Genomic DNA, 27,544 nt, shown 5'->3' with positions numbered 1-27,544 from the left:
CTTCAGTTTATCTTTAAGTTTTCTACAATTATCACTAGATATACTGATCGACTTTGGACTTGTCTACGTAACTTAATGAACTGCTAAGTGAAAACCCTCTCGTACAGGTTTGTATAGCTACAAAATTTTATATTTATATTTAGAAATATTTCATATTAAGCTCGAAGTGTGTTCCCATCTCTAAATTTTAATTGCACAATATGCGCGGGCGCGTGTGTACCGACGAAGTGTTAATTCGCAACGTGTGAGTTCAACTTTAAGCGCGCTTATATGGCGCGCAAATTCCTTTTATGTTCACTACACTTCACATTTTAACACAAAGACATGTGATGTGCTCAGTTTTTAGCATGGGCTTTTAATTTGGTGCGGATTTTCTCCTGTGTAAATTTTATGAGCAAACAGCTTTGTTTAATCTAGCTATAAAAGTATTGTAAGGCGTTTTTAAGGATGTGCGAGAAAGCAAGATGTGGATCGGTGATAATCAGAAATCGGAAAGAGGAGAGTATATTTACCAATATTTCGTTGCTGCAATCCACATAAAGTGAATAAAACCCACCATGAGATGACGGAGTATACATTTTTATATGTAACTAGTAATCACTTTTTTTACGACCACAGTGTCGAGTGGTTTGCATTTTTCATGGTGCCATACCCTGGGTGCCATCCCGGCCGGGTCAATGTAGAAAACTTACTTTTCTACATTGTCTCGAGTCTGGGTGTTTATGGTCGTTGTTTCCGATTTCCATAACACAAATGCTGTTACTTTGGGATCAGAGCAACATACTATGTGACGTTATTGTTGTTGCTGTTATAAGAATTGTGTTTTTAAGAAAAATGTAATAATTTTTTTACATGCAAAATAGACATTACGACGTCGAGTTGTGAAAACCAGACCGTTGGACCATTTGCCAGCATTATTGTGTTCCGGTTTTGAGGGGTAACTGTGCTGGTAAAATTACAGGCACATGGGACTAGTCAAGTGCGCCTCAGATCTTTGCGATTTAAAGCTCTGAGTGGCACTGCAACTTTTATGGACAGGCGTGTAGCTTACCATCAGACGTCAGTCAGACATCAACGACTTGTTCGTCTCGCCACTTAATATAATAAAAAAGGACGTTCACGTCCACTCTGTGAATTTCACTTGAAATTTTTGTAAATATATTATGGCTAACCCGACTTCTGGTGATAATTAATGCTAATCCGAACTGCTCTGTTTCGTATCATTCCATTTACGTCTCACCGCTGGATCTGAGTCATCTTTACGGTGCTCGCAGACGGCAGACAATCGATGGTCAACATTTCATTGTAGAAAGTAGGGTAAGATTCCGATTCTAGCAATTCACACTTCCTTAAAAAGTCTATCCAAAGTCGGCGAGTGCCCGATAGAAGATTAGGTAAGCGTTTACTATACAAACGTGAATAATCGGCCTTATATTCACTTAATATCAAGTGAGACTAGTGTTGCTAGGTGTGAAAACTAAACGGCCGGATAGACCAGCCAGTTTAGCTGGACATTTAGGTAAAAAGACCGGACATAAATCTTTTCCGATGTCTGCTAATTGATTACCGTACAATTGAAACTATACAAATCAATCTTTATTTATTCTATAATGATCATAACATATTAGATGTTGGATAGATTGAATCAAAGATGACATGGATAAGAAAGGTGTGAGTATGGAAATAGCGGATGACAGAGGAGAGTGAAACAAAAAAACATGTTGTGCCGACCTACCTAGCGCGGGATAAGGGCAGGAAGAAGATCGTAAAATATTAGAATGAGACTCTTAATTTGTTTTCATGCATTAATCGAATAAATTAAATGTCAAAAACCTGACCAACCAGATGCCAGTGGATGGCTACTTGAGTGGTAAAATGCGCCCATTAGTAAGGTGTTACATAAACAGGGCTGCGACCGACCGTTCTATTGCAAAGGCAGACTGTCGACCGCGTACATCGAATTAACTTAAAATTCGTGACAAAGTCGGTTATCAATAAAATTTGTAATATTTGCGTCGAATAATAAATCGATCAAGTAAAAGCCTGACGATTGCGAGCACATAGAGTTTACAGAATGTTCAATCTATGCAGGCAAAAATTCAAATTATGTATTTACCAAGACAACACAGTAAATTACCTATAGGTAAGTCGAATAACAGGATATACGAAATTAAATTGTACAGGTATGTGTACGTATACATATAGAGTGTTCATCATCATGATTTTGCAAGGAGTGTAATATTCATACGACGACCGCCGCGGTCGAGTGGCTTGCGCGCCGGTTTTCATGGTGTCGCAAATTCTGAGGTTCGATTTCCGGCCAGGTCAGTGTAGAAAACTAACTTTTCTATATTGTCTCGGGTCTGGGTTTTGTGGTACCATTGTTGTTGTCGATTTCCATAACACAAGTACTTTAGTTACTTACTTTAAGATCAGAGCGACGTACCTATGTGATGTCGTTTTTTATTAATTTTATCTACATGAAAAACATATAATTCAATTTGACGAACTTCTGCTGTCCCGAATTTTTGTTCCATACTATGAAATGATCCTTAGATAAAACTCAGTCGATCAGCACTAAAAGAAATTTCGATCAATTTTATTCATTTTTATGGACAACTTACGCTTGACCAATAACTGACTATGCCAAAACTGTTTTCACACAAAAATACTTAATTGTTCCTAAATCAATTTCCTTGTATCTTCTATGGTTTCGAATTTCCCAATACTGTGTCCCATTTAAAAAAAAACACTTGTACATTATTCGTTTATATTTATAAAAAGCGAGAGTTTCAAAGTTTTAGTTTTGCTTGAATACAGCTATTTCCAAGATACTCGTAGATACACGAACTGGAAATTTACTGTACATATTAATTTTAATATTTATACCTTGTTTTAAGGTTTTTTTATAAATATGTAGCTAATCTAATAGCAGTAGAGCTCTTGTGAAAAAGTTCGTCCAGGGAAATACTGCCACTGGAATTACTGCGTAAAGGGTGCTGGTAAAATTACAGGCACGTTGGACTTGACAACTTATGTCTCAGGGTGACCTTAACATCAGCGGATACTGACGCGGATGCTAATTTTATGTGCTAAAAAAAACGCGAAAAAGTACATCCTTAGGTACTGAATCTATCTACATGAAAAAGCTTAGTATTTTCTTCGGTATTGTAATATAGTACTTTATGTGACTGTTGCATAGTGAAAGGCATTAGAATACGAGTGTTTTAATGCCTAATTTTGTACAGTTACATACATTGCTTTATTTATACACATATCATATAAGCTATTTGATGTGTACTAAATGGCGGCAAATAAAAGCTTTTCTCACACTACCTTAGTTTTTTAAATTCATAGACAAACTAGAGTCGGTCCCAAATCCTCTAAGGTCCCAAGTGTCATGTCGTTCGATATCTTAGAGGATGGAAAAAAAATGGAAGCAATAATTTTTTTTTGTAATTTATTAAGGCTTTGGCAAAGCCATCAGCCTAAACATGAAGTTTAATTATGTTTCTGTAACTATGGCCGCCCCAAAGAGAATAGGCAGTTTGAGGCGGCGTGCTTGGAGTGACTCGGGATTCCTTAAAACAGGCCGATACGGGTATTCTAGTTCGAGATTCGTATAATTTCGCGTTTTAATCTTCAATTAAGGCACAATAGCGCTATACTATTCCACTTTAAACTGGATTTTACAAAATAATTGAAAGTCAAAATAAAAACGACACTTTTCCCTCCAAAAGGTCCAGAGCGAATCCGGAAGCAATAATAACATTTTCATAGATAAGAAATTTGTTCTAAAAAACAGTTTATCTCTAAGCTGGTTGTAATTTGCCGTTTTTGAACACACCGTAGAGGGTTTATGATAAGTGTGTAGATAAAAATATTATTTCAATAATTTTGTGACCGTTATTAACTAAAGAATCAATAGCGTAATCGTTGTGGAATTTCATCCAGGTTATATTTTAAAAACAACAGCTGAATTGCTTTTTAGGCTTAGTTCTTCTTCTTCTTCTGCTTTTTAGGCTTAGTTCGGCTTCTGTTCCAGACTTTTAAGCCATGTCATGACTCGAACATCCGTAATGAATATCAGCATCGATGAATCCGTCCGACATCCGTCCGAAACAATTACTGTCAAATAAGTAATATTCGACAAAATTAAAAGACAAGTATCCAGTATGAAACTTCATTCGCGACACGCGTCTTTTCATTTAGTCAAATATTGCTTATTTGGCAGTAATTGTTTTGGACGGATGTCGGACGGAGACCGGGAGTAGACCCCGTGATGCGGATGCGGGTATTTTATTTTATGCCGATTATCCGGATGCGAATGCCCTGGGGGTCTCCGTCTGACATCCGTCCCAAAACAATTACTGTCAAATAAGACATACTGGACCAAATTTAAAGGACGCATGATGCGAATAACACTTCATACTTGACTATGCATATGCTCAGCTCTCGTCGTTATGGACTATTTGCACTTACGTCCTGCAGGGCAAATTCTGGTACACGCGCTTCTCTAAGGCGACTATTTCAAAATTATAATGAGCATTAGCAGAAGCAGACATTTTTGATCTGTCTAAATACAAATTTAAGAGGGCGGTTACTGAAGCATTGGGTATGACACTGTAGTAGGTTGTGAAACTGTTTTTTCTTTTCTTTTTTGTTAATTGTACTTAGTAACGTTATTAAGTTTGTTAGTTTCTTAAGCTTATTTTCTGTATCAGCATTGTACTTTAAAAAAAACACTAGCGATTATACTTCATTTGAAAATTTTATATTTTTGTATTAATCTGTGGATGATGTGGTTGATTGTACAATTAGCCAAACCGATATTCTTATTCTGTATAACTCACCATGTACAATTGCTTGTCATTCCTCAATAAATAAAATAAAATTGACATTATCGTTTGATTGGGTCAAGTATTACTTATTTGACAGTAATATCTCAACTTTCTATTCGCTGTTGAAGTAAAACTGCACTTGGAGAAAACGATAGAAAAATAAAATGAACTAAATATTAAACTTAATAAGTTTATTGAGTTCAAGTCACTTGCTTAAGTAAAACTTAAAATAATCGTATCTCATAAGGATCTTAATTGATTCGGTACAAACACTGGCTCATTATCGCGGTTACCAAGAACAATATTGTGTTATAAATAATTACAATACTTACCTATTAAAAAACCTCGTTTTAGATCTTTAGTTGCGTAATGTATTTTTTAATGTTTCGCAATGAAAATTCATAAATACGTCCCTTGTTTCAAGTTCATGAATTAGGCTCAACTCACACTGGCGCAGGGTTGAAGTGTCGCGTGTCGTCGCGCTGCGACACTCGCATTAGCGCGCCCGGATCACAGTTTGGTCTGACGCCTCCGCTCGACTTTGAGTCTGCGCCAGTGTGAGTTGAGCCATACGAATACCAGAAAATTTGAAACACTACAAAATCTTGATATTGATTTGTCGTAGCTTCAAATTCAAAAAAAAAAAGCAAATTCTGGATTGTTAATATAATTTAAACTTCACTCTGTTGGCGTATAGTTGTAAGTGCAATACCATCAATACTTATTATTACAAGTCACGACGTTTTGATATTATATTGAAATTTCAATCAATGTGCTGTCATCTAGCGTTTAATTGCTCAACGACAATGTATTGGAGTTATTAGTTTAGTTCTCCGAACAAGAAGTGACCATATTACAGGGGTATAAGCTTTACTTTCGTTTCTAGTAACGAATTATTTCGGTAAATTGAAAATTTGTTAAAATAAGACTTTCGAGGCTAATATTTTTGGTGCGGCTATAATTTTTGCACTCCAAAACAGCACAATAAGGCATTTTTCTAGGATTTTAGTAATTTACACCATTTGTATGTCACAACCATGCCATACAAAGCGAAAATGGCGGACTGAACTCAGATAGGTCTTTCGAGACCTATAGTTGGCACGCGTCAGCGGTCGGACTAGCCACTTCTACTGTATTTATTGTTCTGCGATTGTGACAGTTGTCTCTTCTTCTTCTTCGTGTTGCTCAATGGTTCCTTCTTTTTAAGATTTCGCCAGTGTCGAGTTTTCCGCTTAGCAGAAATATATATGTTTAGACTAGCACAGTTGTCTCTAACGACCGCGTAAATTACTTCTCAATTTTATATGACAAATTATACAACGCCCCTAGCGGTCACCTGAAGAAATAACTCTTTGTATACAAACATTTTACGCGGTCGCTAGGGATAACTGTCACTGTGGTCTCATGGTAGAGGCACTGAAGCCGAGATCATATCAATGTAGTGCCGGCTTTACCTATAGTGTTTGATGTGCGGCGAATATTATTATATAAGATATTGCTTCGGAACATTTATAATTTCACCATTTGCACCCGAATTTCCGGTCACCGGGGAAAATATTACTGTAAGTACTATATTTTGATCGCGTGCCTACTAGAGGGCGCCAGGGTGCCATTGTACATCACGTGCGGAAGAATATTTTATAAATTTGTTTGGAGCACTGGAAACATGAGGCGGTTTATGAGAGCGTTTGTTATTTGGTGTTCCAATAATCGAAACTTACACGCATAATTCGCAACAATTCAAACTGTTCTTGGGCGAGTTATCAATTAAGCCAATGTGTACCAGATCATTTGGGTTTAGTCTCCTGGTCGGTGACGTAGCGAATGTAGATAGTGTCTTCGGGCTTCGGGTCCTCGATTTGCGTCTCGTCGAGCTGCGAGCAGGCGATGGCCAGCGCTGAGCCGTCGTGCGAGAAGCTCAACGCCGACACCGCGGTGTTATACCTGGTGGAGTTAGAAATGCGCAATTCACAAAAAGTGAAACTAGTGTCTATGTGAGATAAGTTTTAAGAAACTAACGTTCTTACATTGGCGTCTCCCTATATTTATGAAAATATAATTTTCGTTAAAATCATTGACTTACCGCGCTAAAAAGTGTCCGAACTTATAGGGCGTTAAAATCGTATACAGAGCGTCATTCACGCTTCAGTCTTCGTTTGTTCGACTGACAACGAAGCAAGCAAAATTAGACAGTACTGCGATGACATTACAATTTAAATTCAACGTTTTAGCTTTTTCATATTCCTTTACATGTCACTACGTTTAAATAGGTTGACTTGGGACATTTTTTTCGTGGTTTTTGTATTAGACCCGTCGTCCATTTATTTGTAAGTCAATGGTTAAAATAGTCATTTTGCCATGAAAAATGACACACATAAAAAACGGAAACGTAAATTATGCGTAAAACGGAATATTTTATCCATAGAGATTTACACCATAAAATCAATAAATCGAATGGGCTTGTGTATCTCGCGTCATTCAAAACGAGTACATACACTTTGTATGGGGGTCGTTTTCTCTTGTTTTTAGCTTTGCATGATGTTTTTGGAATGATTGTTCAAATTTTGTTTCGTTGCAGTTGATTTTATGCTTTGTTATTGGCTTTTTGTTTGGCTGAGTATTGATTTTTTTTTTTATGTTGTGTAGTTTTTTAGTAAGTATCTTAATAACATAATAATTGAATCCTTTTATTATTTGTTCGTAAATTATTTTGTGTAAATCCATTCTCTCTTCGTTACAAATTATTTCCATAAATCGATTTTTTTTTCATTCGATTTTACTTCACTACATCTCTAGAAACTTCAAATCTCAATTGTCACTGGAATTGTGCAATGTGAAATGAACCATATATGTATAGGATATTGAACAAAACTAATTTCTAGGTTTTTCATACCTTACACTCCTTTAAATTAACAGTTTTTTGGAGACTAGAGCTTGACACAATATTTATCTAGCTATTGTTGAATATTTACCTATGGAACTGGCATAGGCGTTTCTTGTTGAATCCGTCCCATATGTTGACGTATCCGTCCGAGCCACCCGTCGCGAACGTGTTGTACACGGAGTGAAAGCTGATTGCGTTTACCGGATAGATCTTCTCGAGACCTGGAACAATCATAGAGCTTCAGTCGACTTTGACTAGTTATGGAATTAGAGAAGAGTATGCGTAACAGAGATCTGTTGTTTAATTTTTGCGTAATTTACATTCACGTTTTCCATTTTTTCATATCTGCACATTTATCTTATGTTATCTTAGTTTACTTTTGATGTGGCCTTTTTTTAAGGACATCATCTAACTGAACAAGGTTTATTTTTAATAATATCTAGAATGACGGGACGTAAAAGTTGTGGCCTAACGGTAAGCTACACGCCTGTCCATAACAGTTGCAGTGCCACTCAGAGCTTTAAATCACAAAGATCTGAGGGGCACTGCCACTGCGCCCGTCACCCTGAGACATAAGTTGACAAGTCCCATGTGCCTGTAATTTCACCAACACCCTTACCCTTCAAAACCTGAACACAGTAATGTTGACATTACTGCTTGGCAGCAAAAATATGTAAAGTTCGTCTCTACTGCTACTGAAGGTTCTCTCGAGCGTTCTCCACATCTCTAAATGTACTTTGTCACATTCTTATTACAATCAAATCTGGTGATGACAATACGCACCTCCATCTTTAATTCTATGGCATTTAAAAGCATATTTCTTCTTCTGCACCTCAGGGTTACTATCGAGGTACTCTACAGCCACTCGTCCCTCAATAGAACTAAGGACATATCCCTGCTTATTAGGGAACACGCGGATGCAACGCGTCTGGTATTTGAGTGAAGATTCCCGACGCTGGTTCACGTGACCCATGTTGCGAACATCCCATACAAAGATCTTGCGGCCAGATGTGCCCACTACAAACTTTTCTCCAACTATGCTCATTGTGTATACCTGAAAACAGAGAAACAGTGTGTTTTTAATGTCAGCTTAATAATACATTTAAGTTTAATTAATTAAGCTGAGATTAAAACCTTGCAATCAAATTGGCGGGTTTAAAAGTAAGAAAAAGCAATTATTTTCTATTTATATAGGCTTATTTAGTATTATTGACCAATAAAGTTTATTCCTATCATTCCCTACAATATTTCATATATTATATACAGGGTGTAAATTTGAGACGGGGCAGAAGGCCAGCTACCTTAATCGTTGTAATTACAGGAAAACAGTTCTAGAAGACTATCCATTCATTTTGCAGATATTTCGATTGGCATTCACAGATTTTGACAAAAAGGTACAGTCAGAAAGGTAATTTTTACAAAACTTTTTTATGCCATTCGATCCGGTCTCAGGTAAGGATCACTAGTCTCTATGGTACCAACTAACATAATAAAAGTACTTGAAATGTCAGAAATCGCAGTATAAAGCTACAAACTGCCTCCATGGCCGAACGGTTACCATGCCAGACTGCCACGCAGATGTCCTAGGTTCGATTCCCGGGCCGGGAGAAATATTTATACGGCCTATATTTATTTCTCTTGTGAGTTTGGGTGTAATTTGTGGTTGTCTCTGTGTGTGTCCATGGCACCCGCGACACAGGGCTTACCTAGTGCGGGGCTATGTTGAGTGTGTGCATTATTATTATTAAAGAATAAAAATTCTCATCATGCCTCTTTTAATTTTATTGAGTATTACTTATTTAACAGAAACTGTTTCGGTTGGATGTTCGACGGAGAATGCGAGTACAGGGCCTCGTCTCAAGTTAGAAATTTCCCTGTACTATGAGTACAAGAGCAACGAAATTCTGTACTATGAGTACAAGAGCACTATGCAGAACAATCCAACCGTAACCAATGTAGACAACTTCAGTTCCATCAAAGTCAAAGGCAAAGATTTATAATTCCATAGGTAAAATAAATTTACACTTGAAAACGAATGAACATCCACAGTGCAAAGCATACACCAAAGTTGACAATGAAGTAGTGATCACAATAGGTCAATTACAGGTTGCAGTGACAAAGGATAATTCTCAGATCCTGAATATCGTCACCCTAAGTAATAATAAAATCAAAGTATAATGTAAATTTGGACTAACCCTCTCATTGCCCTGGTTATAAGTACCGACACAATTTGGCACCCGGCTGTCCCACATTTTAACAGTTCCATCCCAGCTTCCAGTCAGGACTGCATTCACTTCATTGGTGAACTCAACACAGCGGATCTCGCCTTTATGTTCTCCGAGGACTGTCTCCGTACCTGCATTCAAGTCATACATCTTCAGGGTCTGGTCAAGACCACCACTGTAAGAGTGGACTGCATCCTGTAAGATAACAATAAAGACTTCATGAAGTTAATAAGAAAATATAGTTATTTCACAATGGAACAAAAAGGAAATTTTCATTTTTTTTTATCATATTCCTATTTTAAACGTTAAGCATTGTAACAGTTGAGAAAAAGTTAGGCAAAAGTATATAACTAATTGCTAATGCATAGGTAATCGCCTTATAAGCTACAATTTAGAGGTTATTTTTCGGAATATCGCTGCTTTTCTTACCCTAAAACAAACATCGAGAACAGGCAATTCGTGAGTGTATTTGTGTCTTTCTGTATTCGCCGTTACATCGTAAAGTCTCACAGAACAATCCCACGACGATACAAGCAGAAATTGATTAGATTTCGGTGCGAATTTTACACTTGATATAGCGTCCTCAGGAAGACTCTTCAATTTGAACTCTGTGCGGGACTCCGCAACCCGCGTCACCGTCATTGTGGAAGCAATTTTGTTGGCTATTAATAATTAAATTAAAAAGAGAAAAAAGCTCGTATTATCAACGAATTCGTCATCCAAGTAAAATAATAAATAAAATCGCGAGCTACCATGTCAATAATTGACCAAGCAAGCTTCATTCATAATTCAATCAAGATTGTTTTGTCTATGGTTCTTCTGACATTTTAGTTCCATTACATGCAGTAATTTATCTATACAGTAATACACTAAAATGACGTCACTACTGCATACGTTTAAAGGAACATATTTATTGATTCGTTCATTTTAATTTAATTATGCGTTACTTGTCGACTCTACTTTTCTACTTGGTAACTTCATTTCAATTTTGTTGTTGTAACAAATTATAATTTTCAACTTTGCGAGTCACTCAAGATAAAAAAATTCATCCAGTTCAATTCATCTATCATTCCAGTGGTGGATATGTGAGTTAACTTTGAAATTACGCGGATTTTCTAACAATCTTTAGGTACAATGAACGCGACTTTGCATTGACATGTTTGTGATGAGGTGTGAATCGAGAAATCCCTGTCTCGCAGAAAATGATTTCACGAAAATCTTCAATTGCATATAGTTTTGTGATGTAACATTCGTGCTGTTATACTCATAAATATTTATATGAACCCAATATAACAGTGTCCAAATGGAATCATCATTATCTTGTTGGAAACCGCCGCGCATTTAAGTCGATTCCAAAAGGAACTGATGGAGTGATATCCTTGTGAAATAACGATGCAAACCAACCTGAAAACTAAAGAGATGTTTATAGTCAGAGCTTTGGAAAAGATACTAGCTGATAAGGACATAAAGAGGTCCTATCACAGCCAGTTGAAGAAATCCTGTGAGGTCGCACTTGGTAAGGATTCTACGACATTTTTAACATAATTTGACGGCGTATGTACGCATTTCGGAGGTCCTTACAATTCAAGGGAAACTTATTTTACCGTCATAAAATTGTGTAGTTATAATTAAACGCTATTAAAAGAGTAAAGAACCAGTGACCTTGTAAATGAAAGTAGAATTTTACCTTATCATTATTCTCGAGTTGTAAGTTTCGTACCGACCAACGAAATACAATAGTTAGGTTTTTATTGCATTGATAAAATACTGTTGTATATAGATACATTTGTAATATAGGTAGTGTCACTTGAAGTGTCAGTGAGAACTTTTGCACATCAATAATGTACCCAAATCAAAGTTAATAAATAAAAAAGTATAAAAAACTCCCATTACTGACTAGACATTGGCAGAATTCTTTAGAGATTTTAAAAATAGAATAATTGTTTTATACATATTCTTCCAGTTACTTAGTACATGTTTGTTATGTGTTTTTTTATATAATGTGTCAGTGAATAATAGTATAAGCACAATTAGAAGTCTTTGTAGTTTTTTAAATTATATCTACATGAAAGAAATTTTGCAACCTGTTTAAATAACAAGTTTGGTGATCTACATAAAACCATTGTTAAACATGACCTTCGAGTGTCATGTAGTCATTAGACTGTCAATCCCAGTTGTAAATGTATGGTTTCACACCGACAAGATGACATACTCATTTTATTTTGACTATACATTTGTTTCACCAATCCTTCACAGTGCAGGCTTTAGGACCAAATTGTAGGGATACTGTGTGTCCCTAACGATTATGATAATTTTTTATAAATTTAGTTTTTATTACATTGCTGAATGAAAACTGCATTAGTACTAAAATCATTAGGGATTTTATTATTGTCAACCTATAACATGTCCCACTGCTGGGCACAGGCTCCTCTAAGTTGACAGTTCGTGCTGCTCGTTATTAGATTCACTTATTATTTACTTATTTAACAATGACCCGTTTAGTTAATAAAAGTATGCATTTATTTTATAAATAAATTCTGTATTAAGGCATGTATTTTACAATTTTACACTCATAAATGTGTCATTGTCTGTCATAATTATGGTAATATTAGATGCAGTTAAAAATAATCTTGATACTTATGTCCAATAAATCTTGTTTAGTAATTTTACTGGCTAGTTGGAAGTATTAGTGGTCTCTGATTCAGTGTATGATTGTCTGATTAATTGGTTGTTTCAGAGGAAATAAAGGCCGAGCTGAAAACTGGAGGCCAGTTGGAGTCAACAGAGAGTCCCTCATCAGGCACTCTTCCACTCCCAAAGAATGATTCATCCAATATCATCACTGCAGAAAAATACTTCCTACCCTTCGAGCTGGCTTGCCAGAGCAAGGCGTCCAGGATAGTAGTCACAGCACTTGATTGTCTACAAAAACTCATTGCTTATGGTCATCTTACTGGAAATATTCCAGACTCCACAACTCCAAGGAAACTTCTCATAGACAGAATAGTTGAAACAATCTGTAGTTGCTTCACGGGACCCCAGACTGATGAGGGAGTACAACTACAAATTATAAAAGCCCTCCTTACAGTAATCACAAGTCAACATGTCGAAGTTCATGAAGGAACAGTATTACTTGCTGTTAGAACATGTTACAACATCTACCTAGCCAGCAAAAACCTTATCAACCAAACCACTGCACGGGCTACACTAACGCAAATGCTAAACGTAATATTTACTAAAATGGAAAACCAAGCACTCGAGACTGAAGGAAATGGCATCCACACACCAGATATTCATAAAATTCCCAACGGTAATGTCGCCATGGAAGACAACAACATTCATACAAATGAACATCCAGCTCCAGCAACAGAAGAAAACAAGGATTCTTTACCCCCTTCAGAAGAACAAATTTTGGAAGCAAAAATTATCGCAAAACAAATAGTTGATTCTGTCATAGACAATGCCATCGCGATAGCGGTAAAGAAAACAGAGGATACAAACCAAAACAGACCAGAAAATAATGAGAATCCCTCAGACTCTCAAGATAGTGGTAGTGTTTCTCAGGAAAGTAATGGTCAATCTGGCCATGAAAGCACAATCACACGTATTCCCTCTCAAGAAAGTGTTGACGTTGCTTCAGAAAATGATAATTCAGTGACAGCCAAGTTCACGCATGTCCTTCAAAAAGATGCGTTTTTAGTCTTCAGAGCTCTTTGCAAACTGTCCATGAAACCTCTGCCTGAGGGTACCCCTGATCCTAAGTCTCATGAACTGAGATCCAAAATCTTGTCTTTGCATCTACTCCTTTCAATTCTGCAGAATGCTGGTCCCGTCTTCAGGAATAATGAAATGTTCATAACTGCAATTAAGCAGTACCTTTGTGTTGCTTTGTCCAAAAATGGTGTAAGCTCTGTACCTGAGGTTTTTGAACTGTCCCTTGCCATTTTCCTGGCACTCCTACAAAATTTCAAAGTGCACCTAAAGAAGCAAATTGAAGTATTCTTCAAAGAGATATTTATGAACATTTTGGAGACGTCCAGTTCCTCTTTTGAACATAAATGGATGGTTATTCAAGCTCTTACGAGAATATGTGGTGATGCACAGAGTGTCGTTGACATATATGTCAATTACGACTGTGACTTGTCAGCCGCAAATCTATTTCAGAGATTAGTAAATGATGTCTCAAAAATCGCGCAAGGAAGACAAGCCTTGGAACTTGGCGCTACACCAAATCAGGAGAAATCAATGCGCATTCGTGGACTCGACTGCCTTGTGTCAATCTTAAAATGCATGGTAGAATGGAGCAAGGAACTGTACATTAATCCCAATCTTCAAACAACTTTGGGTGAGAGAACTCCTAAAGAGGATACAGATCATCACAGTATTAAGTCTCATGGTGGCTCAAGTCTTAGTTTGGTTTCAACTGGATCAAGTAATATAGGCAACAGAGAAACATTAGACTCTCCAGAACAGTTCGAAGTATTGAAACAACAGAAAGAAGTATGGGAAACTGGTATTGACTTATTTAATAGAAAACCCAAGAAAGGAGTAGCGTTTTTGCAAGAACAAAGCTTACTAGGTTCATCCACGAAAGAAATCGCGGAGTGGTTATTGACGGACGAAAGGTTGGACAAGACATTTATTGGTGAATATTTGGGCGAAAACGATGACCATTCCAAAGAGGTGATGTATGCGTATGTCGATTCAATGAATTTTTCAAACATGGATATTGTCGCGGCACTCCGTCATTTTCTTGAAGGATTCAGGTTACCTGGTGAAGCGCAGAAAATTGACCGATTGATGGAGAAGTTCGCCGCACGATACTGTGAATGTAATCCTAATAACACGCTATTTATGAGCGCCGACACTGTTTATGTACTGGCTTTCTCCATTATTATGCTAACGACCGACTTGCATTCGCCACAAGTTAAAAATAAAATGACGAAAGAGCAGTACATTAAACTTAATAGTGGTATCAGTGACAATAATGACCTGCCACGTGAGTATTTGTCTCAAATATATGACGAAATTGCTGGACATGAAATCAAAATGAAGAATACATCTAAGCCTGGAAAACATATGATAGCTAATGAGAAGAAGCGAAAATTTATTTGGAATATGGAAATGGAACAAATATCTACTGCTGCTAAGAATTTAATGGAATCCGTATCTCACGTCCAAACACCGTTTACAACGGCAAAACACGTGGAACATGTACGCCCAATGTTCAAAATGGCGTGGACACCATTCCTCGCGGCTTTTTCTGTAGGATTACAAGATTGTGATGATCCAGAAATAGCTGCGCTCTGCCTGGATGGCATACGATGTGCGATCCGAATTGCTTGTATTTTCCATATGTCTCTTGAACGCGATGCCTATGTTCAAGCTTTGGCCCGATTCACGCTTTTAACTGCGAACTCCCCTATCACGGAGATGAAAGCAAAGAATATCGATACTATAAAAACTTTGATTACTGTTGCGCACACCGATGGAAATTACTTAGGATCAAGTTGGCTAGATGTGGTGAAATGTATTTCCCAGTTGGAACTAGCTCAGCTGATAGGAACAGGTGTGCGACCTCAATTCTTGTCAGGATCTGGTATCAAGCCTCAGCCCGATTCTCTGAAGATCAGCCTCATGTCTCTAGATCCCAGTGTGAAAGAACATTTCGGAGAAACAAGTTCTCAAAGTGTCGTAGTAGCCGTGGACAGAATATTTACGGGCTCAACGCGACTCGACGGTGACGCCATTGTTGACTTTGTAAAAGCTTTATGTCAAGTGTCACTTGACGAATTAAGCCATCCCACAAATCCACGAATGTTTTCTCTACAGAAAATTGTGGAAATATCTTATTATAACATGGGAAGAATCAGGCTACAGTGGTCGCGTATATGGCAAGTTCTTGGCGACCACTTCAACAAAGTCGGTTGCAGTAGCAATGAAGATATTGCGTTCTTTGCTGTAGATTCCCTGCGACAACTGTCTATGAAATTTATAGAGAAGGGAGAGTTTGCAAACTTTAAGTTCCAAAAAGACTTCTTGAGACCATTCGAGCACATTATGAAGAAAAACAGTTCCCCGACAATAAGAGACATGGTGGTCCGATGTATTGCTCAAATGGTAAATTCACAGGCTCCAAATATAAGATCTGGATGGAAAAATATATTTTCGGTATTCCATTTAGCTGCAGGCGATCAGGACGAGGCTATCGTTGACTTAGCATTCCAGACTACAGGTAAAATTATTACAGATCTCTATGAGAAGCAATTCCCTACAATGATTGATTCATTCCAAGACGCAGTCAAATGCTTATCTGAATTTGCATGCAACGCAAAGTTCCCAGATACGTCTATGGAAGCTATAAGACTGGTTAGGTCTTGCGCGACAGCTGTGGGTGCGTCACCACAATTATTTGTGGAACATGCGGGCCTGGAGAGCGAAGCTGGAGCTCCTGAAGAGGACAGAGTATGGCTACGAGGATGGTTCCCACTACTATTCTCACTTTCCTGCGTCGTAAGCCGCTGTAAGTTAGACGTCCGCACACGTGGTCTAACAGTTTTATTCGAGATTATAAAAACTCACGGTGAATCGTTCCGTCCGCATTGGTGGAGAGACTTATTCAATATTTTATTCAGAATCTTTGACAATATGAAATTACCTGAACATCAATTAGAGAAAAATGAATGGATGACTACAACATGCAATCACGCGTTGTATGCTATCGTAGACGTCTTCACGCAGTACTTTGACATTCTTGGCTCTCTGCTACTGGAGCAGCTATACGCACAGCTGCACTGGTGCGTGCAACAAGACAATGAACAGCTTGCTCGGTCTGGTACCAACTGTTTGGAAAATCTAGTCATTTCAAATGGAACCAAATTCAATGAGGACACATGGAGCAATACATGCCAAATCATGTTAGACATATTCAATAGCACCCTGCCCACAACTTTGCTGACTTGGAAACCTGATGAAAACGAAGAGGAGACTCCGAATGTGCGACACGGCATATTGAAGAAACCTCAAATCGGTGATGACGCGAAGTCATCAAATCGGATATTCAACAGTCTCCTAATTAAATGCGTCGTGCAACTTGAACTAATTCAAACTATTGACAATATCGTCTTTTATCCCGCCACATCGAGGAAAGAAGACGCCGAAACGTTAGCATTAGCTGCCGCGGAATTGTCTGGTGGCATACCGGGTACTGAGCAGGAATGTCAACGTGAAGAACAAGGCATGTACAGGCTATTGAGTTCTCCGCACCTGCTACGACTCGTAGAATGTTTAATGTGCAGTCACCGCTTCGCTAAAACATTTAACACTAACAATGCGCAAAGGAACGTTCTTTGGAAGGCTAATTTTAAGGGTTCCGTAAAACCCAACATGCTGAAGCAAGAAACACAGTCGCTAGCATGTGTGATGCGGATATTATTCAAAATGTACAGCGACGAAGCGCGGCGCGAGCACTGGCCCGCCGTGCAGAAGAGCCTAATTACGATATGTTGCGAGGCGCTCGAATACTTCGCTGGGGTAACCAGCGAAGCCCACCGGGACGCTTGGACTTCAATCTTGCTGCTGATTCTTACAAGAATACTAAAAATGCCCGATGAAAGAGTGAGTATTAGAATTTGTTATTATTGTTACTTAGGAATTAATTAAATAGGAGCTACAGGTTCGGTAGCTGAACTGTTTCATTATAATATAAAAATACTAAATATTATAATTTCTTGATAGCCCTCACTGTCCAACCACTGGAACGGGTAAAAAGGTCTCGCATTTCTTTTACTTCAATAATTATAGAGGTAAATTACAAATTCACTGATGATTGAATATGACGCGTCTAGAATAAGAATTTTCCTGGCATGAGTCAGATAATATACTATTGTACTATTGCATTCTAGTTTGCGGCACACGTATCGAGCTACTATCCGCTGCTGTGCGAGATCACCTGTTTTGACTTGAAACCCGAGCTACGCTCCGTTTTACGGCGCGTCTTCATCCGCATCGGCCCGGTGTTCAACATCGTCTCCAACACGCAATAGCTTTGCTCTTTGCAAATAAAGATGGCCTTATAGTTTTGTAGGTTAAAGTATGACTTTGATGTTAACGTTAATAATAAAAGAATACATTTCGTTGATTCATTAAATTTTAATGTAATACTTGACAGCAATCAGTACTTCAGTAATATTAAAAGTGATCTATTATAGTGTTTAGTAGGTCTTATGTCTTAATTTATATAAATTATTTGATTATCAGCAGTGTTAAAATTTATTGATTGTATAATAAAATCATAGTTATGTCTATAAATTATAGTTTATTCTGTATATTCAAAAGTTTTTACTGTTTGGGACCTGAAATCACTCACCGCCATTTGCTTTCATTAATTCTAGCTAGACTGACCAGACTGTGATTGCAGCATTATCTTTTACACAGCTATCAATATGTTTGTTTTCTAGAGTGACTTCAGAACTCGCACGTAAACTGATTATTTATCCTTATAAATAAAATTATACAAATAAATTCGGAGGTATTTCTTTAGACTCTGAGACCTTCAAACATTTTCTCAAGGGTGTCCACATCCCAAATGACAAGCTGACCATCTAGTCCCGAAGTGCTGAACTTTTCGCCATTAGCTTTGGTCCCTTTATAGAGATTAATACAAGTTATTGCATTTTGGTGAATAGAATCCAAAAAAGTGTCATTGGTCTCAATGCGAGCCTGTCTATCGAGAGACTGGAACTTTTTCATGGCAGACAATCCACCAGACTCTTTTCTTTGGGTATTGTCAAGTTTAGCAACAAACTTGATGTCCTGTCCATCATGACAGTACAGTAGTGGAATGCAGCTATGGCCTGCCACAACAAGTGCGCTGTTTGTGATCCAACAACACCCTAGGAATGGCAGGTATTCAGTCTTTAGTTTTATGACAGTTTTTCCTTGAGTAGCATCAGCTATATTGATGGAGCTGTCATGTCCTACCCAAGCCACCTTGTTTCCATCTGCTGAGAAGGAGACGCTGTGAACCCAACCACCTCCAGAGGTGGAGTTGGGGAACTCGGCCAAGAGTTGACCTAAGGGGAGTTTAGTACCCCATACATTAGGGCCAGGTTGCTCTTCAATATCTTTAATATAGGCTGAGAAAACTCTAACCTTGAAATCTGCTGAACCAGCCACTAAAAGCATGTTGTTTGGGTGCCAGTCAAGGGCAGTAACAGTAGAACGAATGAGCTTTTTAATATGCTTGGAGACCCACCAGTTGTTTTCCTTCTCAAAATAGCAGATTGAGATCAATCTTGCACCAGAACCAACTGCAAACTTGTTCTCCATAGGAGACCATTTCACGCAAGTAGCAGCTCGATTGATACGTAGCAGCACCAGAGTTGTTGTCCACTTTCCATCATCTCCCTGTGTCCACACATAGGCATTTCTGTCAACTGAACATGTTACAATACGGTTGGTATTTGGAGCCCAGTCAATGCCCATAACCCTTAAGTCATGATCAACCAGATTATCAGTCTGCTTCCAATCATTGCCATCCTTTTGGTAGATATGCACTTCATTATTGTTGGGTGATAATGCGATTTCTGACAAGAAGAAAACCAAGTTATTACACTGAAATATACTAAATTTCAGTCAATTTATTGATCGCAAAACTTAAGGCTAAATCCACCTTTTTCTAACATATATTAATATTTAATCTATCGAACACGTAATAAGCTGTAGATAGATACTTACGAGTCCTATCCTTGTTCCAAGCATGACAAGTTATAGGAGCGCATGAGTCACCGAACGAAATAGTTTGAGACATTGCAGCTATCTGAAACACATAATGAAATCCATTAAATAACCATTAGACGATTTTACGAATATTTCACTTTAAATTTCCGTAGAAATCAGTAAAAAACAAGAGTGAGGACACACCCGGTACGATAAGGTGTTGATAAGCAGAATTCGCGGACTCTGGTCAGTCAACGCGAATTCCTATAATATTACAGGTTTATGTGGAGTAATCAACACATTAAATTGACACCGATATCAGAGGTGAAATTCGGAATGAAACACAAAAATTAATAAAATCAGGGAACGATTTCTCCCACGAAGGCGAGAAATGAAATGACATTGACTTGACAGTAATGAAAACAAAAAAGAAATCCATCAGGAACAACCCCCACTATCCGAACGAGTGAATCTTATTATATAAAAAAATTGTATATTTTTATACGTCTGTGGAATTTAGATCCATCGTCTTCAAATTTCAATAATATGATGTTATAATTTCCCATTCTAAAAACAAGTCAATAAACCTTGTAAGTGGCTGAAATACTAACGGCGAAAAGCCATGAAAAACTTCATATTTCGTATCCTAAAGTTTTTAATTTTTTAGTGGGAGAGGTATTATTTTAGAGAAGTAAATAAAAAAAAGTTCAAATACTACTTTTGTTGTGCAGCTAAGGTATCTGGAGACGAGATAAAATAAATAAAATCTTTAAAAAAGCAATTGAAGCAGTGAAGTAACATTAAAAATGTCTAATCGAGGTAATCATCGTTAGATCGTTACTCTTAGCCTTTGTCGTATTGCTCGACTTACCTGTTCAATCATACTTATTCTTCAAAACAGCAAAACACCGTGGCGGTCGTCGCCATCATCCCAATGTTTCGCTCGCTTCCGTGGCTCGCGACCAGGCATTGTCTCTAGCGCCGGACAGCCCGGTGCTGGCCATGTTCAAGCAAGCGGCAATCCAGTTAAACGATCGCCAGGATCGTCATGAGAGACTCGTGAAACTGTCCAGGGACATCACAATTGAGAGCAAGAGAATCATCTTCTTACTGCATTCTGCCATTACGTCAGTACATTATTTATTTTCATTATTTCCATTTTATTTATTTATTTATTTGCTGAGTTAACAGATTCTTAGGAACTTGTACCACCTTGTTAACAAGACATGTTGATGGCTTTCTAGAATAACGGCCTAAAAAGATCTAATTCATGAGGAAGAGGGTTTTGAAAAATCTAAGACATGTCTGCTGCTCAAAACTAACAAATCGTAACCCATCCCATCCTATAGGGCTAGCACGATGAGGCGCAACTAGCGCGAGAGCGACTATAAGCGCTGGATACTGCTATTCGCAAGTCGAGCCTTATCATGCTAGCCCTACCGATATATGATTAATGAATGAAAAGCTCAAGAATCCCATTCACAATAAAGTTGAAGATTATTTGAATAAAATTTCAGTAAAAGTCAAAAAGGAATTATTTTGTATTGGGGCACTGTTCTTGAAAAGCATCAATGTGTTTTTCGTATCCTAAATACATAGTTAAATGATTATGAAGTATGTGTTGAATTAGTATAGAGTTTTAATATTAAAACAATGAATTTATTGATATTATACCTTGTTATTTTATCTTATATTTTCAGAAAAGAATCTATAGAGAAAACCGTACAGGAAGCAAAAGAACGTTTAAATAAACTTGTCAAGGGTCCACTTAAGCACATTGGGCTAGAGCTGGAAAAGTGTCCAGCATATCTCCACTTACGAGCAGTCACTGCCGGTTTTCAAGAATATGTTGAAGCATGGACTCTATGCTCCTTGATGGAAACAAAACAGATAATCTCATACAGAGAAGTTCAGGAGGAACTGCAGTATATTATAATGACCCCAGTAGAAGGTCAAGATGATCCTAAACATCGTACTGTGACAACTTTGCTTCCACAGAATGAGTACATGTTAGGAATCTCAGACTTGACTGGTGAATTAATGCGACGGGCGATAAATAGTATTTCCAGTGGGGACAGTGAAGAATGTGTTTTTTCTGGCCAAGTTGTCAGGGATTTGTACACTGGTTTCTTAGGCAAGTATTACGATTTAAGGCTTAACCTTATTATACCCCATCATGTGGACTAGTTCTCGATAATTATTGACAGTAATCCACTGTGTTGTCACCAATTGAACACATGTATGATTATTCTTATCTCTTGTACCTCTTCTAGCTAGATATGCGGTATCAATTTCATGTGCTCATCAAAGAGCAACAGTTGCTTAGGCGGTACAGAGGAGTCACGTCCATGACCTGGAAATTTGTAGTTAATTTTTCTCTTTACACAAAAATGGAGAATAGTAGAATTAATAAATAATTTAATAGTCACTTATGTGATACATAAAAGATAATGAAAATAGCTCGCTGACTCGGGATGGTCCGAATTTTTTTATCAGCAAACAATTTCAGTACCTTTAGTATGATAAATAAAAAATTATTTACTTATGTTTGCCGTCCGCTAACTAAAAACGCAGCTAAGTGATAAAATATTTTTTGAGATATTCTAAAAAACCAAGTAAGTTCTGATAAGTCGAACACGTTAACTAATTTTCTGTTTTTAAAAGAGAACTTTGTAATTTCTCTTCTTATTTACAACGGATATTTGACCATTTGTCACTACCTGCGTTTTAATTAGTCGATGGCAGATGTGTATAACTTCTTTACTAGCATCAACGTCTAATATTTATTGGTAATTAGGAAACATCAATTGATAACAATCCTTTTGTGTAAAAACTAACAGATGTTATGCAGGACAGAAGGAAAGACAGACCTTTGCCCTGCCCTGGGATAATAATATAATTATAAAAGGGAGAGCAGAAAAACGTATATGAACGTCCATTATTATTTTTTTTCCATATCCTATAGAGTAAACAACAGTTTTGTTATTTTAAGTTACCAGTAGTCATTGTAAGTCAATGCCAGTAGTGCAAAGACTATTCTACAGTGTTTAAACATCATGTCCTTTCTTCACTCTTTGTTCTGTTACATAATTATTCTAACAACTTGACAGTTACAACACATAATTTATGTAAATTTATTTACACATTCACATTCACTCACCGTGAACCAACTTATTTTTCAGGTCTATTTGGCATATGCAAAGAACTAGCTCGAAAGATGGGCACAACGCGCTCAAACGTGCTTAAAGTGGAATCCGCAGTGTACGCGCTGCGCGTGCGCGGCGGGGAGGCGCCCGCGACGTTACTGCTACCGCCGCCACAGCCGCACGACTGGGAGCAAACGAACCACTCCGATGACGAGGGTTTTTATGGAATAAACTGATTACTTCTTTAGCTCCTCTTTCGTATTTATATTACCACTCAAAACGGGTTCTTCACGTCTTTAAAACTTTACTGACACCTAGATTTATCATGTAGCCCTAAAATCGACGAAAATGGAGACGAGAAAATACAATTTCGTTATTTTTACCAAAACGTAATCGACGTTTTGGCTGCAAATCCTCACTTTACCAGTTTGTAATTTAATTATACACTGCAATTTTCAGTTCTTGAAAGTTATGACTGACTCGACAGTCATACAGAAAAAAAACAATAATATTCATTATTTTCTACTTTATTTATTAACAACATTTAAAACTTAATCGTCCAACATATTTTGCGTCTGCGTATACTGGCTTTCGGCATCATCCGTAGTCGGCACCCAGTCATCAGATTCATCCGTTCCGTATGGATCGTCCTCCTGATCTGATTCTGTGTCGTTCCAGACATCACGTACCACAGGTTTTCGTGTCCTCTTACCAGTTACAATAAGATCTGACGATGAAATGTCCTCATCACTATCAGATTCGCTTTGCTTCTTTCTTTTCTGCCGAGGCTTTCGAACACCCTTAGCTATAAAATATAATTTAATTCTTAACATTTTTTATTGCTAGTTGAAGCTATAAAATCTTGATTCTTAAAAGCATTAACTCCTCATTCTGTCAATCTTTCTCTTGCAATTTTTTTAAATAAATTAGAAACAACGATTTGGTAACTCTCGAAATTTTACAAAACGGCATTGTTCAATTATCTGTAACACATTTAGAATTCATAGTCAAAGTCTACACTGTCTCCATCAGAATCCTCAACTTGAAAGTGATCATCGTAGAAATTTACTGTACGCGCATTGATGTAGAATACATTGCCGTGTCTTTGGACCACTCGCATACCTGAAATGTTACGTTAAAATATATTAATTTTACCATTAACAATTAGATGTAAACGTGTATTTGAGCACTGATGTTCCTTGAGAAACTTCCTAAGTTTTTAAATTCTTAACTTATTACTATAGTCATATCATTTATTCGATAATTTCAAGGGCAGTACATAAATTGAACACACAAATTCATAGACGCCTTAAGGCCCTGCCCACAATGAAAGTGCGACAGCGGGTGATTACTCTGTTCACTTCTAATCAAAAGTTTTCTTATGAACACCACAAATGTAATGTGTTCTTGCTCTTCCATTGAGAGCGGCTGTACCGGTAGTTTCCTGGATTGAAATAAGTAGTAAACTAACACCTACCTGGCGGAGGAGACCCAGGTCTTTGAGCACCCGGCGGGTGATCGTGGTTAGCCCAGTGGCGCGGGTTGCGGCGACGACACCCCAAACCCCAGGGACACACGCCACGCTCGCCCACACCCCAGTCTGCATCCGACGGATGTGCAAATTGAGTCTTGTGTTGAGGATTCCTCCTGAAACGATTCAAATATAGGGCTAATTAGTACATCGGTCTTGACGTTCTTAACAACGAATGACAATGATTAATATGTCTTATGAATTCCGATTGTTTTTTCCATTCTAGAGGGAGACATGAACATCGGAAAATCCTTAAAAGTCGATTCTCCTGTATAGTGTAATTAAAAACACAAGGCTTAATGTAGGTAGGATACATAATTGTGAAAAATTTTTATTGTACCTGTAGCAGTTAGCACCATACATGCATCTTTCTCTTCCCATTCCACTTGGAGGCTTTGCAGGCGAAGGTTGAGTATTATTCCCGTCATCTGCTTTCGATGCATCCTATAGAAAGTTTTAGAAAAGCACAAACATTACTAATAGTAGCTTTTTATTTAAAATTTAACACTAAGACCCCTAATGGCCCTAAAACGTTACCCTGGGGAACACCATTGAAGTAATGGATATGTGGTGAGCTTAATAATTGTTTGAACTAAAATTTAAAATGAATACTTTTATAACAGACAAAATAAAATTGTATACAACTATTGCCAATTTTTGTACATTATTTTTCTCATACTTATTAATAACAACATTATCAAAAGCTTTAAGAACTTCTCAAGTAGGTAACATAAAAACAATGTTTGGAACTCACCACCACCTGATCATTACTAGGTCCTGGAACAATGTCAGGTTCCTGTTTCACTGTTACAGGGTCATTATTTGCCATTTGTTGATCTTCCACTGGCTCTGTCTTCACTCTTTTAGCATCTGAAGAGTCTGGAGTTTGACACCTCTTACATGGAGATTTTGGTTCTTTAATAGGATTGTCCTGATTTTCTGTTGTTTCAGGATCATCTGTTGTTGATGCTGTGGAAATTATAAACATGTGTAACTTTTACATCAAACTGAAACATACACAAAGCTGGTGAGCAACTGAATTCTGAAATATAAATGAAAGAAAGATTACTGTCAAGTAAAACTTACTAAGTAATGAAGGAGACCCTGTTCTTTCCATCAATGATGAGGATTCAGGTTTTTGAGCCGGCGAAGGCAATTCAAGCATATTCACATTTTCTGGATTTGGAGATCCGTTTCTAATCAAAGAAGGGGATTCAGGTCTATCTTCGTTGTCAAGTGCCCCATTTGTATCATTTACTTGTGTATCACAACCAGGACCATTTATAGTTCTTACACTGTCTCTAGATGCCTGATCTTCAATTTCATCATCAGGCACAGTACTACTTAGTTCAGGGGACTGATTTAAATCAATAGATGTGCAATGCAGCACTTCATACCAGTATGAATCAGGTAGGAGACCAAATTTATCCCCATTACAAAGACTTGCTGTACAATTTATTTTTAATACTTGGGTCTGGTCAGTTCCTTTTTTTACATAGAAACATGGGTTTTGGTGCAGCTGTAAATTTTTAAAAGTTACAACAAAATAGTGTATACTTATTTGACTTATTTGTTATATGGAGGTAAGACACAAAAATATTTTTTATTACACAATTAGAAGGTATATTTTTAAAAGTTAAAGGAACAATGTTTTAATATATAAATGCAAATTGAAATGTAGATGGCATAAATATTGTTAATTACTCTATACTAACAATATCATGTACATAATCTTACCGCCTTTATGGTTATAGAGTCATCAACAATGTTCAACTCTCCATGATTCCTAGAAACTCTTTTATCTTCACACTGAAAATCAAAAAAAATCCCAGAGTAAGTAACGTATGTATATTATAACAAGAGAGTTGTGCAACATAGTAACTTATACTTACTAGCCATACAAGGGAAGCAAAGTGCAACCATGATAGTTTACGCAAAGCAAAAAGCCTTCTGGCATAACAGAAAATCAATACCACACCTATCTATAATAATCTATCAATAAGCCCTTATGGAGTATATACACTTAATGCAGATGGTGGCTACTAGTGTGGTGCTCTTTAATGGACAAATGATTGTTTGGATAGTTTATTTGAAACAAATTTACTGGGCAGTATTTTACTTATTATTAAGTAATTAGTTGATGTGACAAATAAAAAAAAAAATTCTTGATTATAGAATTAGGTGTTATAAAGTTTCAATGTAGCAACATTAACGTAGCGCTATCTTTAAGTTGGGCTATACTAACGCAATGTATGTTAGATGAGAGTTCATTTTTTTACTGCCTCCATGGCCGAATGGTTACCTTGCCGAACTGCCATGCAGACGTCCTGGATTTGTTTCCCAGGCCAGTAGAAATATGTGTATGGCCTACCAATTTATGAACCGTCACATTCTCACCTGACAATACGCGACAATTTGTATAGTAAATGTGTACAAGGTCACATGCAATTACACAATTCCAGCGTGCAGAGACTTGTTTAGCAATGGAGATTCACGGAAATGCTGTTGTTCTATGAACCGTACAGCGGCTTCGAGTTGAGACCTTGAAAAACTAGATTAATGAACCACCAAAGTAGAACCACGACATCCACGTATATTGTAATGCAAGCTTGTAAAGTAATAAAAATGTATTCTAAATAAAACCTTACATCCAAAAGTTTTCCTCGTCCGATCAAATGAGTTCCAAGAGGAAGTTGTATTTTTTGTGGCTCCTCAGTGTCTGTGCGTAAAAGTTTGAACACCATTTTGTTCTAAACAGTCCAGAAGCACTCTCAATTTTATATGAGATAAGATTACAAGAAATTAACTAAATCGACGAAACACTTGCGTCGCAAAACGACCGATATCAAACGATCAAATGTTTTTTCCGTCCTTGGATCAAATCAACATCAACATTCAACAATATTTTTTGGTACTGTTGTTGTGGTACTGTTTTTTCCACATATAGATAGATAATGTCTGTGGTCTTTTCCATTAGAAAAGACAAAGGCACTAATGCGCCATACAGCCAAGACTGAGAGTAATCCCTTTTTTGGATTCCATTACAAAAACTAAATATCTTCGATAGTGCTTACGAAATGATATAAAATTGGATAACATCAAGGATGGAAAAAATAAAGGAATAACATTCTTGATTTTATTACAATTTTTCACTCATTTATTTGGATAGGCAAAGGTTTCATCATAGAGCCTCTTCT

At 37.3% G+C, this 27,544-nt stretch overlaps 5 protein-coding genes across 7 annotated transcripts; 2 read left to right on the top strand and 3 right to left on the bottom strand.

The window, feature by feature from the left end:
- Positions 1 to 5,420: 5,420 nt before the first annotated feature.
- Positions 5,421 to 10,610, bottom strand: LOC113234112 (mitotic checkpoint protein BUB3). Its single transcript, XM_026469370.1, has 5 exons — positions 10,380 to 10,610; positions 9,921 to 10,145; positions 8,509 to 8,779; positions 7,814 to 7,946; positions 5,421 to 6,785 (listed from the first exon to the last, which is right to left on the bottom strand). The coding sequence occupies exons 1-5, from the start codon at positions 10,590 to 10,592 to the stop codon at positions 6,629 to 6,631; spliced, it is 999 nt and encodes a 332-aa protein (XP_026325155.1). The 5' UTR covers positions 10,593 to 10,610; the 3' UTR covers positions 5,421 to 6,628.
- Positions 10,611 to 11,138: 528 nt separating this feature from the next.
- On the top strand, positions 11,139 to 18,183 carry LOC113234194 (brefeldin A-inhibited guanine nucleotide-exchange protein 1). The gene is made up of 3 exons (XM_026469495.1): positions 11,139 to 11,466; positions 12,688 to 17,567; positions 17,855 to 18,183. The coding sequence occupies exons 1-3, from the start codon at positions 11,343 to 11,345 to the stop codon at positions 17,993 to 17,995; spliced, it is 5,145 nt and encodes a 1,714-aa protein (XP_026325280.1). The 5' UTR covers positions 11,139 to 11,342; the 3' UTR covers positions 17,996 to 18,183.
- A 207-nt stretch (positions 18,184 to 18,390) lies between these two features.
- LOC113234195 (actin-related protein 2/3 complex subunit 1A) lies at positions 18,391 to 20,048 on the bottom strand. The gene is made up of 3 exons (XM_026469497.1): positions 19,875 to 20,048; positions 19,689 to 19,770; positions 18,391 to 19,537 (listed from the first exon to the last, which is right to left on the bottom strand). Exons 2-3 carry the CDS (start codon positions 19,759 to 19,761, stop codon positions 18,489 to 18,491), a joined length of 1,122 nt encoding a protein of 373 aa, XP_026325282.1. The 5' UTR covers positions 19,762 to 19,770; positions 19,875 to 20,048; the 3' UTR covers positions 18,391 to 18,488.
- A 413-nt stretch (positions 20,049 to 20,461) lies between these two features.
- LOC113234079 (translin-associated protein X) lies at positions 20,462 to 23,067 on the top strand. The gene is made up of 4 exons (XM_026469324.1): positions 20,462 to 20,489; positions 20,572 to 20,797; positions 21,371 to 21,804; positions 22,853 to 23,067. The coding sequence occupies exons 1-4, from the start codon at positions 20,477 to 20,479 to the stop codon at positions 23,050 to 23,052; spliced, it is 873 nt and encodes a 290-aa protein (XP_026325109.1). The 5' UTR covers positions 20,462 to 20,476; the 3' UTR covers positions 23,053 to 23,067.
- A 285-nt stretch (positions 23,068 to 23,352) lies between these two features.
- On the bottom strand, positions 23,353 to 27,194 carry LOC113234078 (aprataxin and PNK-like factor). 3 transcript variants are annotated; one of them, XM_026469322.1, is made up of 7 exons: positions 26,996 to 27,194; positions 26,085 to 26,156; positions 25,434 to 25,866; positions 25,105 to 25,316; positions 24,688 to 24,791; positions 24,294 to 24,463; positions 23,353 to 23,621 (listed from the first exon to the last, which is right to left on the bottom strand). In XM_026469322.1, the coding sequence occupies exons 1-7, from the start codon at positions 27,089 to 27,091 to the stop codon at positions 23,368 to 23,370; spliced, it is 1,341 nt and encodes a 446-aa protein (XP_026325107.1). In that variant the 5' UTR covers positions 27,092 to 27,194; the 3' UTR covers positions 23,353 to 23,367. The 3 variants fall into 3 exon arrangements, with proteins under 3 accessions (XP_026325107.1, XP_026325106.1, XP_026325108.1); XM_026469321.1 differs by having other exon boundaries at positions 25,102 to 25,316; positions 26,996 to 27,191; XM_026469323.1 differs by lacking the exon at positions 23,353 to 23,621 and adding an exon at positions 23,658 to 23,938 and having other exon boundaries at positions 25,102 to 25,316; positions 26,996 to 27,184.
- Positions 27,195 to 27,544: the final 350 nt, after the last annotated feature.

This window comes from Hyposmocoma kahamanoa, unplaced genomic scaffold, assembly GCF_003589595.1.
Source record: "Hyposmocoma kahamanoa isolate Upper Pololo Valley unplaced genomic scaffold, ASM358959v1 81, whole genome shotgun sequence".
Lineage (NCBI taxonomy): Eukaryota > Metazoa > Arthropoda > Insecta > Lepidoptera > Cosmopterigidae > Hyposmocoma > Hyposmocoma kahamanoa.
This window is presented reverse-complemented; position numbering and strand designations above follow the sequence as displayed.